Source organism: Anser anser, assembly GCF_964211835.1.
Source record: "Anser anser genome assembly, chromosome: 2".
In the NCBI taxonomy this organism is placed as follows: Eukaryota; Metazoa; Chordata; class Aves; order Anseriformes; family Anatidae; genus Anser; species Anser anser.
The window spans coordinates 128,611,182-128,623,286 of record NC_139721.1 but is presented as its reverse complement, the minus strand read 5'-3'; the positions used below and the strand labels follow the sequence as shown (position 1 = coordinate 128,623,286).

Genomic DNA, 12,105 nt, shown 5'->3' with positions numbered 1-12,105 from the left:
GGGGCCTCTCTAGTAAATATTTTAGAATGGATTTATTTGCAAAATTACCTCCTTTTACTCAAACTAGAAATTAAAAACTTGGAATAGCAGAAAAGCATGGAGAAATGGTCACACATGTTAAAATCATATTTTCAGAAATCTATTTTCAGTAATCATTACACAAAGTCTGTAACTTCTTTGGTGTATAATTTTTGTCTAATAAACTGAACACAAGAATTTTAAGTCAGGAAATGAATTTAATGTTTGAGATAGCGCATATTTTTTTGCTAGCATCTTTAACATCCATCCACTCATAAGGCTGTGAAAGCAAAGAACCCTTCTTACACAGTGGGACCTTGTATGTCAAAGCTAAACCTGAAGAAAAGCTTGGCTTAGGGCTTTTCTATTTAAAGCTTCTCTATTTTTCCCATTGTATCAGTCAATCAAATAAAACACCTCCTCTTCATAAACTTTGCAAAACTAAACAGATACTCCACAGCAAGGCTTGCCACCTGGCAATATTCAACTTGGCTGTAGCTAATCATGGCAGTTACAAACCACACCCTGTACTTCTACCCCCCATAACCTGAGTAATGCTATTGACTTGCATTATATTGCTCGAATATGGAATGAAAGACAAGTCATGCGTGGATTTGTTAGCGTTTCTTTCACATGGTACGTTTCCAGGACCTTTTATTTGTTCACAGTGCATAACAGCAGAATCAGAAGCAAACAGGGATGTATATTAGCTGGAGCATGGGACTCGTTAAAATTGGTAACTAATGGTTTGTTTGTTTAGCTTGAGTGGGAATATAAAGGTTAAACAACACTGGCTGCTACTGGAGCCTGACCAACACCCACAAATTTCTCTGTTCCTCATGGGACCGAAGTGATGGCAGTGGATTCTCGCCTGCTAGGAAGATGATGGCTGTAGTATAGTAGGAGAGACTTGCCGTTCACATACAGGAAAAATGAGTAACTAAAATTGGAAACTCACGCTATTACTAGAGTCAAACAATTGCTGGTGATCGTGTTATTATGGTTAATATTGCTGTTGTTGAAAATTTGTGCCTCTGAGCCCATGTGTAGCAGCCGAACAGATAGAGACCGTCTTGCACCGCAGAGAAAAGCGATGATCATGGAAACCATCTTGTGTGGCAGCACCAGTGGGTTACGCGGCCCCAGGCAACAACCATCCCTCAGTGCAGATGTGTCCGCTACGAGCAAGCGGAGATCACCAGAGCGATGCTTCCCGAGGGCACGCAGTAGGGATTTTGGTGACAGCAGGACAGTCACAGGGCAGTTATGAGGTACGTGTAAGGGGATCCAGCGCGGGTTCCCTTCACTGGAGGTCCTGTGCTCGCCATCCTGAGCCCTCGGCTCTGTCACCGACACCCAGTTAATGTCACCCCAGCGAAATCACCGGCGCTGAGGGGGGCACAGGTGCCTTGGCCAGCAGGACGGCGGGTGTAAGGTGCCCCGTTGTTTGTGCCAGTGCCGTTCCGAGGTACGGTACCTGGACCCTTCAGGTACCAACGTACGGCCGCGGGGGGCGGGAGGGCGACGGACCGCGCCCCGCCCGCGGGCGGCCCAACGGCGGCGGCGGCCCCGGCCATGGAGCGGCTGCGGGCGGAGGAGGCGGCGCTGGAGGAGTTCGCCGAGTACCGGAGGTGAGCGGCGGTGCCCGAGGCGGCTCGGCCAGGGGGGAGCCGGGGCAGAGGCCGGCTGCTGAGGAGAGGGGCAGGGCAGGCTCCAGGCGGCCTCGAGCAGCCGGGAGGGCCGCTGACGAGCGAGCCGGTGTCAGCTCGCTTCGCAAGCGCTGGCCGCCGGGTGAAATTCGGCAGCGAAATAACGCCGTGTCTCGCCTTCGGGCCTGTGTGCCTGCCGAAATTGCCTTTTTGTGAAGCGGAGCCAGGGGACGAGCTGCCGGCTGCGTGACCTGTGCCGGAGCTGCAGCGTGCGCGCAGCACGAATTGGGTTGGGCAGCGTGTAAACACCTGCCCTCGTACTCCCACGGGGTTTTGCTAACCTCCTTGTCACTCCTCTTGAAGGCTTCAGCAGAAATAAACGCAAACTCCTTATACTGAAACGCGTCGATTTAGCTTAAGAAAGCTTGCAGTAAAGCATCAGAGTGGTATTTCTTAGATACGCAGCTACACACCGAGTCAGGCAGGTGCCAACTTCACTGACACGCAGTGACAGTGACGTGCTGAAACATTGCCCTGCTATTCTACCATAATGTACAAATCCACAGAGCATTTCACAAAGGATCGCTTATTTCATATGCTCAAGTACACCCAGCAAATAACAACAGAAATATTTACAGACATTAATAAACAATGCCGCAGCTTAGTTAAGTGTTGCAATTAAGTGTAATTTGTATTTTACAGGTTTTACTTATTGTCTTCAATAGCCTACGTAAATGTAGGGTTTGGATGTTGGTCCAGAGTCCCAGCTATTCAGGGACTGAATTTGAGTGCAGTGGTCATGCAAACAAATGGGCTTGTCGGAGGTGTGGGTACAGCTCCAACCCTTTTGCAGAAACTAACATGGTTTTCTTGCAAACTGGAAGATAGCTTAGATGTATTGTTTGTTTCCTTGGTGCTGGTGTTTCCCAAATTACAGTTAAATATTCTTGCTCAGGCTCAATGAAGATTAGACAATCGATAGAAGTCTGCAGTACAGACTTGGGTGTAGATGGGTGAAGTGACTTGCCAGAGACCACTCAAGAAGCTGCTCAAGCAGAGCAGGCTGATTTCACAACTCTTAATGCTGACTGTTTTTTTCTGCAGTATAAAAAGGAGCTTCATAGTTTCATGGTTTATTATTTTTTTCCTTTTATTTTCCTCCTTTTGTTAGAAGTATATTACTACAAGAGTACTATGAAAGATACGATTTTTTTGCATTTACATTAAAAGTGCTATTATGTATTGTTTGAAAAAAAAAACAAACTTGAGAAACCTCTTTTTATTTCCTCTTTTTTTCTTTTTTTGACATGCTTGCAGAATTGTAGGTGATGATGACGGAGGAAAAATCTTTACCCCTGAGGAATATGAGGAGTACAAAAGAAAAGTATTTCCCATTCGGTTACAGAACAGGTTGTATGTGAGCTGGAGATCGCCAACTGGCATGGACTGTAAGCTTGTTGGGCCAGAGACCCTGTGCTTTTGTACTCACCGGTAGGTTTCTTGTCTTTTTCTGCACTGTTGTATTTTTCTTAAATTAGGGAAATATAAAAATATTCCAGATTCATTGAAGTACAGCATAGGCAAGTTAGTTCAAGGTATGAAGTTTCAGAAAATCAGGTTTTAAATCATAAGATTTTTTTAAAAATCTAAATTTAAATAACTTTTTTTGAAACCAGAACAATTCTGTAGTCTTCAATAAATTCATCTTTAAGGCATGAATTATTGTAGATCAGATTGATTCTGATAGTGTTATCAAAATGAAACATAAGGATCTGTAATGTTTATACAACGGATGTAAAAGCATCTGATACTATGTATCTAAATAAAAATTAGTAAGTAGCAGTAATTAAGATAATTAAAGATACTTCAACCCAGAACGTGTAAGCAAATTTACAAGCCTTTCAGTTAGTTTTGTGATAAATACTAACAAGGATATGTAAGTTACTATTTTTGCCTGTTTTAGGTATAAACAACACAAAACGGACTACGAAGTGATTCCTAAGGACCGTCCTATTTGTGTGCCATGTCGAGTGAGCCGCTGTCAGTGCCAGTCCTATCACTACGTTCCTCTAAACGGCACACAGCCCATCCGCTGTAGATGCAAACACTTTGCTGATCAGCACAGTGCAGCGCCTGGATTTTCGTGCAACTCTTGTAAGTTACATGTATGTTTGCAGCATTCTTTACTGATAAACTTAACCGGGAACCGTATTCTGCCCAGAGTAGTAGGTTTGCCCTCCACTGTTAACTGATGCACGTTCTGATTTTTGCAGAAGGATGGAAGATAGGAAGGATCTTTTCCTGCGCAGCCTTTCGCACAGGAAGATCTCAAACAACATCCTTAGTTCTCCAGTTTCTGTGAAGGACTGTAAACTTCATCAACGATTAGGTTAGGTACATGGGGAGTCTAACTACCTAAAATTAGGCAGTATGAAAACAACCCATTTGCAGTGTGTCCCTTCCTCCGCTGCATACATGTGACTTTTTTACCTGAATTTGGTAGTTTGAAAGAGAGAAGTGCTCATCTCTATTCCTCTTATTGCCTGGTTGAATGTAACATTAGGGTATTTTTATATTTTTTCTCAACTCAGTAGGAAGTAGGGCACTGTTCCTAAATAGTACTATTGCTAACAGTCTAAGAAAGCAGTTCCCAAACATAGTGATTGTATGTCCAGAAATGCAAATGGCAATGGAATTTTAAGCAAGATGTTTGGTAGGCAGTAAGAGGAAGCTTTTTGCTTCACTCGATCGAGAAGCACCAGTAATTATTAACCACGGAGATTAAATAATTCATAAAGATGTTTTTCTGTGGAACTTCAAATTATGTAAGCTGAAGATTTTTTGTTAGAATTCTATAATACTAGTAAATTTCTCTCACAAAGTCTGTTTAATGGGCACAGTGAAAAAAAACATAATCAGCTTTTGCTAGATGAGATGAGAATCATATCCCACAGAATAAACATAAAATATTTATATGATAGCCTTTCAAGAATTTTCTCTAAGTGATGCGTAAGGCTTAAATGCGCAGTTGGATGATTCAAACTGAACCTTCAGAACGAAACGTTTTTAATAATCATTTACATTATGCACTTTTTGTGGTGTTCCTCAAAAACACCAGGCACTTCCGAGAGCTTCAAAGATTATGCAAAGAAATGCCAAGACTTGCTTCAATTTTGGACTTGTGTTGTTTTATTGTACTGGCATTAGTCTAGCCCAGTTGTCTAAATCTAATGTGGTAGATAAATTAGAGATGTAATATCATTAAAATTGAAAAAACACTGCTGTTGCACTTTATCTTATCTACTGTATTCTGTATCAAAATATAGAGTAGGAACTCAGTTACTAAGGAATGCCCCAAATGAAGTAAGCAAACCTTTAACAATTACAAGAATGCGATTCTTGAGCATATTATACACTTCTTTAAAAAAAATCTTCCTTGGTACTCTGCAAAATGAACTGTAACTGGGACTGGTTAGAGGCAGGTCATAAATAGATTTGTAGTACAGACTAATATGAACAATGAAACGCTTGCAACTCTTCGATTTATTTTTCACATCACTGCTCCAGCAGGGCTTTGGTAACATTTATTCTTAGCCATAGCTGGGGCAGATCTATTTCTGCACCCCGTGTTTCTGAATGTCACGTGCCATTTGTATAACCATTGCAGTTTTATCTAATGGCTATGTAAAACTTAAAAAAACACATGGAGAGACAGTCTAATGGTACTCCTGTGTAGCACCTCATTTCCTGTTACCATAGCCTCTATTTCATACCGGGATAATTTTGCTAATTTTAAAATTCGTTTAAATTTGATGATTTTTATCATGGATTGTGATTAGAAGTTTTCTGGCCATGCAGCATTGACACTCGCTGTGCCCAGTTGGAGATAATGCAGCCAAAATGCTGGCAGCTTGTCTTTTCTACTAAGTGACAGATTTTTTTTGTTTTTTTTTTTCATCAGGGCAGGGAAAGAGAAGGGTGTTACTAATGGCAGTGGACATAAGTTGCAACATAAAAAAATCCAAATAAATATTAGGAAAGAAAAATTCATTCCAAGGGTAGCCCAGCTTTGGCCCATGCTGCCCAGAGAGGCTGTGAAATCTCCGTCTTTGGAGATTCTCAAAGCTTGACTGCATGAGACCCTGAGACTGCATGACCCTGTGATCTAATCCCCACATTCACCCCTTCTGTTTTATAAAGCGTTTTTGTATTGGGATGAAATGAGGCTGTGAAAGGCTTCAGCAAAGAAAGCTGATTACTTTGCCCCAAATCTTCTACAAACCTCCACATAGAAAATGTGGCTGGATACTTTTGCATTGAAGAAACTCCAGTTTTTGCCAAGATCAGTTTTGGGAAATACTGTTTTGTCTACTATGAGGTATAAATTCCGTTATCATCTCACTCATAACATTTATTATTTGTTAATTAGGTTCCAAGTGTTCGGGATTTCACAGTTGCTTTACCTGTGGATGTGGTCAGCCAACGTATGCACATGAAACAGTAGTGGAAACTAAACAAGAGCGGTTAGCCCAAGGAAAGCCTGTGGGGCAGGACGTTCCTTACGCTGCTATGGGGGGACTGACTGGTTTTAGCTCACTAGCAGAGGGCTACATGAGGCTTGATGACAGCGGAATAGGTAAGTGCAGCTGACCTGAGATGAAATTTGATTTCTCCAACTAGTTTTTTTTTTAAAAGTAGGCATTCAACATAGACTTTCAGAGTCTGAAGGTGAACTGGATCAATAAGAGTAAGACATAAAGACAGATTTTTTTTCTTTTCAGAAGTCCACTGTGACCATCCCGTCCAGCTTCCTGTAGTGAATTATAAAAAAAATAAAAATGTTTTATCCATAATTTTAGTGTTCAGCACAGTAGCTTCTCATTGAACTGGAACATATCTTTTAGAAAGAACTCCATAACTACTGTTTTCTCTTAATATTTTAATTTTATATTTACATTAATCCTTTAACCTAATACTGCCCAAGTCTTCCTCAGTTATACTGTTCCAGCATTATTTTTTTTTAGTCATAGATGAATACCTGTTCAGGACAAAAATAAAATAAAATAAAAAAGGACCTTGAAACCTCTCCTGCTCTAAATTTTTGTGTCATATAGTAATGAACTCATTTTATCCTGAGAGACTGTTTTATTTATTATTTCCTTATACACACCTTTTCTTTCTCAAATTCTGATCTGCTTTCATGGGTTTGTTTGAAGTTTAGAAACTATAGCATAGCAGTAGAAAGTGAAGAACCAAAGTTTTTGATTTCTTTTGAAGCTATCCTCTGTAGCATTTTTCTTAACTCATGTTTATTTGGTCTGCACAGAGCATTGTTCATAGGAATCTGTAGCTTTGTTTTGACACCATCATGTGTGTTTTCAATGCACCTTGCAAAGTGAATTTTTTTTTCATTCAACTCATTATTTAACAGGGGCTCCTTCTGCTGAACTTCTGGAATCCCCTGTAACCAGCATGGATCATCCATTTCTAAAAGCATTTCAGGGACCTTCTAGTTCTACTCAAAACATCTCTCAGATAGCAGGTGATAAATTAGTAGGATAATACTTCTTTCACAATAAGTATATCATATAAAATTAATTGGTTCTATTTATGACTTTTAATATGTTTAGGGATAAAAATTAAAGGTAAATATTAAAACGAGTGTTGAAGCCTAGTTATCTGGAAAGTTAGTACAGTTCTCCTGTACTAGAAGTGCTTAGAATTACTATGTTATTACTGCTTGTTGTTTTGGTCACGATGTGCTTTTAAAGTTAAATATTTATTTATATATATATATAATTTTGTATCTTCCCTCTTAATGGTGTCACTTATTTGTTGGATACGTGTTTTTTTTTTAATTTTGATTCCTACTAGAAGCTCATCATATCTGAATAGCACAGATTCAGTTCAATCCTGTGAAACTGCCTTCTGCTAGAAAGTCTTCTGCATGGAATTAGGGATCAGTTATGCTTACTTTATGTCTCTTATTTAGTGTAAATATTAAGCAGTTAGTATCACTGTTGAACTCCTTCAAGTCTGCTTATCGTATGTAGCTGCTGTCCTTAGAGTGCGTCCTTATGGATGCTCTTTAGTTGCAGTTGCTAGGGTTTGTTACTTGTCTATAAAGGTGTTTTACTACATTACTACATCCATTTTGAGTTCTCATTTTTAAATGTGTTTTCCAAATGTTAAAAATAACTTTTGGAATAGAGGGTACCGTTAATGATTTTTTTTTCCACTTTAGGTTGTTCTACTGCCACGATGCAAGTTCGTCATGAAGGGCGTTCAGAAGAAGATGACATGGCTTATTTTGAAAAACGTTATCAGGAACGGGCAAGTTACCACATTTATTGCTTAATTTAAATATATTTTCACAAAAAGATGGGCAACAAAGATGAACATATGATTTAAGTGGTATTTAAATGCATTATATCATCTGTTCTCTTCCTGAGGAAAAACAAGCTCATTAAATTAGATTTGAAATACAGTTATGTGCTATTGTAGGGTTTTAGACATTAGTTACTTTCTGGGATGGTATTTACCTTAACTGGGCATATTTTTATTCCCTTAACTCTCTGTTACATAAAAACAAAGTATTTTACTGTGTGAGAGAAAGAAACAACAAAACAGACTCACAGAAAGTCCCATGTAGCATTTAGGGATGTGTGTTTACTGTGTCACTTACAAAGCTTTCTCATGCTTTTTTCCTTACTGTAGGAATGTCTGTGTAGTTGTGCTAGATCAGGTGCATCTTTCTTAGATGACCTGAATCACCCAGTCAGAGGTGCCTCTTCTACTGCACTGACTGTATCTTAACTTCAAATGTCCTGCACTTTTACCTAGACGCTTAAATACCTATTTGTTCCCCACATTAGCTTCTTAGCTCCACCATCGTAGCTGGAAGCACATTTTTTACTGTTTATGAATTCTTTTGTAAAGTGATGTTGCATAACTAACTAACTCCTAAAAGCTTAATTACTGTTATGCTCGCTCCTTGCAAAAAGTTGTGTTTGTTAATGAGAAAGCTGTGCTAGCCTTGTGAAATTTTAAATAATTTTCTTTATTTTGGAAATCATCTCAAAATGTGATAAATTGTTGCAAATATAGAAAAAAGGCATCAGTTTATAGGAGAAAACGTTGCTGTTAAATCTAAATTACTAGAATTTTTTTCCCCCTAGGATTTTGGACATTGAGACATTGAGATAAAGGTTTAGCATCTAGCTCAGCTACAAACTTCCTTTGTGATTTTGTGCATGCTGGTTGGTTTTACTGTGTCTGTTAGACATCTGGAATAAAACACCTATAACTTTCATTGAGATAAAGATTAAACCATGAACATTTGTGAGGCACTTTGGCCTTGAGGGATACATAAATACCTCCACTGCCATTACCAGAGATAAAGGCAGCCTTGGCTTGAAGAGGGGAGTAGCTGCAGGGCTATAGAAGTGCTCCTTTGTCACATGATGCAAAAGTGAGCAGTTCTGGGTTGGGCTATTAATAATCTGTAGCTCTCTCTATCTCATAAATTACTCTGGTAAATTTTTGACTGACTGTAGAGGTTTAATATTGCATTGTTAGTCTATTTGCAAATTAACTTGAACCACTGTTGTGTCTTTCTTTGTTACAGCTGAAAAAGGAGAAGGCTGCTAAACAAACAGAGAAAAGTCCAGTGCGATCAAAGAAGCCATGAGATTAATGAGGAAGTATTTATTATGTGGAACAGCGTTAATTGTTGTACTGAAGAGTATTTTTCACTGCACCTGCTTTTACTTCATTTCTTTATTTGGTTTTGCTCTATTGCTGAAATTGATTTTTAATTAACTTGTTGTAATAAAATTGGCACTTTGATTAAAGAGTTTCTAGTCTCTGGAATTGTTATGCAGATACTCCTTTGAAAATGGAAAATCATATTTCAAGGTTTACCAAACTGTTATTTAAGTACTGAGAGAATAAGAATGTTTTAAAATATTACATTGTAATAGGGTAAAGAAAATATATGTCCATTAGACTTTTATGATGTAGTTTATTTATAGAAGCCTTACAACTCATCTTTTTCATGGATTTTTAATGGTTGTGTTTGTTCTGTTAATATCAACATTTTAATCTTAAATCTTTTTTTTTTTCATTTATGTTGGTTTAATTTCCTTTGCATAAAATTCAAACATACATTTTTTTGTCTGTCACACTTCTCTAGGCTCTGTTCTTGACAACGTATAAGTAGTTGTTACACATGAAGTTCTGTATGTCCATAAAACTATTGCCACACATACTTGCTAGGTACTTGAAGGGATTTTGCTGCCTGCTTTTTCCCAGATTTCTGTAGGGATTCTGTACCATTCTCATGATTCTGTTTGTCTGATACTACTGTAACAGTGACTCCATTACAATGAACTTTTGAAAACATTACATGGAAATTTACATGCTATTTACTGCACATAAACAAACAGTTATACATTATTTATATAAACTTCCTTAACCAACAGATTCTCTTCATCATGTCTAATCCAATACAGACTCAGATTCATCGTGTCTGATCCAACACCGAGTCCCTTAAGATGGGAGATGTCCTCTTATTTTCTTTGTACACATTCACAGCTCTGGCAGCAAATATTGTATTAAAGGTTGTGAACATCTGTGTGAAAATTTAAAGTTTGGTAACTTTGTGTGACGTTTTCAATCTGTGAAGCAGCATAGTACAGAGTGAGTACCTGGCTGAGGCTGCAATGTGATTGGAATTAGGAGGTGAAAACAGTGCCCGAGTCCACTTTGCTAGGCTCCCTTGAAAACAGGAGGGTGTAAATCAGTTTGTCCTTAAACGTACTTGAAGATGTCTCTTGGATTGAAGACTTTCTAGGTGGTATGTGTGTACTGAGACTTCATAGCATGGGTTGGGAGAAACTTTAAAAGCTTTGATTCCTGTCAGAGAACTGATGCCACTGTGATGCCTCTGTGTGCCTTATTGGCAGAGGAAATGAGGTGAAGTTGAATGCATTTAGGTAGCTTGCTTTTTTTGTTCAAATAGCAGCTGTGGGAAGGAAGACAGGCTCTTGGGAGTGCATGCGGGTCATACAGTGGCTGATGGGAGTGCGAAGGGAATAAGGACTTGATTGCCCAAATTCAATCAGGGGTAACAGCCATTTACCTTCACTTAACTCTGAGCTATGCTGCCATTCACTACTAGTGATGCCAAACAGAGAGGTTAATCTGTTATCTTAATTTAGATAAACAATACATGGAAGTGTATACTGAATGTTAAAAAGTACCTTTACCATTAAATTCTACACTGTTAGGGTACATACTGCTTTACCTTAATAAATAAAAATACTAATTTGAGCTCCCTCTTCTGGTCTTAATAAGCAATTGTTTTTGTAGGTCTATTTAGTCTCATAAGCAAATGGGAATTTCACAGTAGAATTACAAGAAACCAAAAAATGGATATAACATTTGTAAAAAATTGTAAATATAGAAAAAATATTTTGATTTCAGTCCTCCAAGAGGTTATTGCAAGATAAACAGAGGAAGTTTATTTCAATAGTTTCATATTTATCCCTTATTTATTTCCACTTTTAGGAAATAACATTTACTTTTATTAACTTTTAAAATTAAAAATACTTGCCAGTTTTAAACACTTGCTTTGCCCAAATTCAGTCTTACTAAACTATACTTCAATCACTATGAACTGTTTTTTATCAAAGTTAATCTTGTAAAATCTTATTCAGTGCTTAAACATATTTAATGTTTCCACCTAAATGACACTACAAAGTTACTACCTTTATTTCATAATAATTCTTTATAGCTGGAAAACGGATGGGATTGTAAAAATACCATCTGCATTAAATATTGCTTAGGCGTTCTGACCACTTTTCAACCATGTTGATGACTTCTAAATAAAAAAATATGGTTTGTTACTAGAAGGCTTACATTTGACTTCTTGGTACTGCTTGTGTAGAACTTTTTGCAGTATTTTTATTATCTATATGTGAAAAAAGGTAGAATATATTTCCTAACATTGCTGGCTGTGAAAACTGGAGACTGATGTCATGTCCTGAGTGAAATTTGCAGACTTAACCAGAATAATTTTTATTTAAAGTAAGCAATAGGAAATTATCCTGAAAAATATCATTTTGAAGGATTGAATTTGCGACTTCCAATTCCATTGAAATATCTCTCTGTACTTCTATTAAAAAAAAATATATATTTTTTTGTAAAAGTAAAAACAGAGACCAGATGCCAAAGTGTTTGCCATTGCCAGTGATCATTAAATAAAGAGCTCAGTTTAACATGTAGTTGTTGGTGATCTGTTTTCTTGAGAGAAGTCATGAACTTTGAACATAACGTCCTGGGATGGGTAAATTATCGTTTCATCTGTATGATTTCTTTGTGGGCATATATCTGTTGTTCAGCCAGACACATTAACCATTCCTGACTCTAATCCAAG

General features: G+C 38.0%; 1 protein-coding gene across 3 annotated transcripts; it reads left to right on the top strand.

Annotated features, from left to right (window-relative positions):
- The first annotated feature begins 204 nt into the window (after positions 1-204).
- Positions 205-11,204, top strand: FAM221A (family with sequence similarity 221 member A). Of its 3 annotated transcripts, none has more exons than XM_083825405.1 (7): positions 205-1,289; positions 2,985-3,158; positions 3,631-3,821; positions 6,097-6,303; positions 7,099-7,209; positions 7,912-8,000; positions 9,295-11,204. In XM_083825405.1, the coding sequence occupies exons 1-7, from the start codon at positions 1,285-1,287 to the stop codon at positions 9,355-9,357; spliced, it is 840 nt and encodes a 279-aa protein (XP_083681531.1). In that variant the 5' UTR covers positions 205-1,284; the 3' UTR covers positions 9,358-11,204. The 3 variants fall into 3 exon arrangements, with proteins under 3 accessions (XP_083681531.1, XP_083681532.1, XP_083681530.1); XM_083825404.1 differs by lacking the exon at positions 205-1,289 and adding an exon at positions 1,347-1,649; XM_083825406.1 differs by lacking the exons at positions 205-1,289; positions 7,099-7,209 and adding an exon at positions 1,343-1,649.
- Positions 11,205-12,105: the final 901 nt, after the last annotated feature.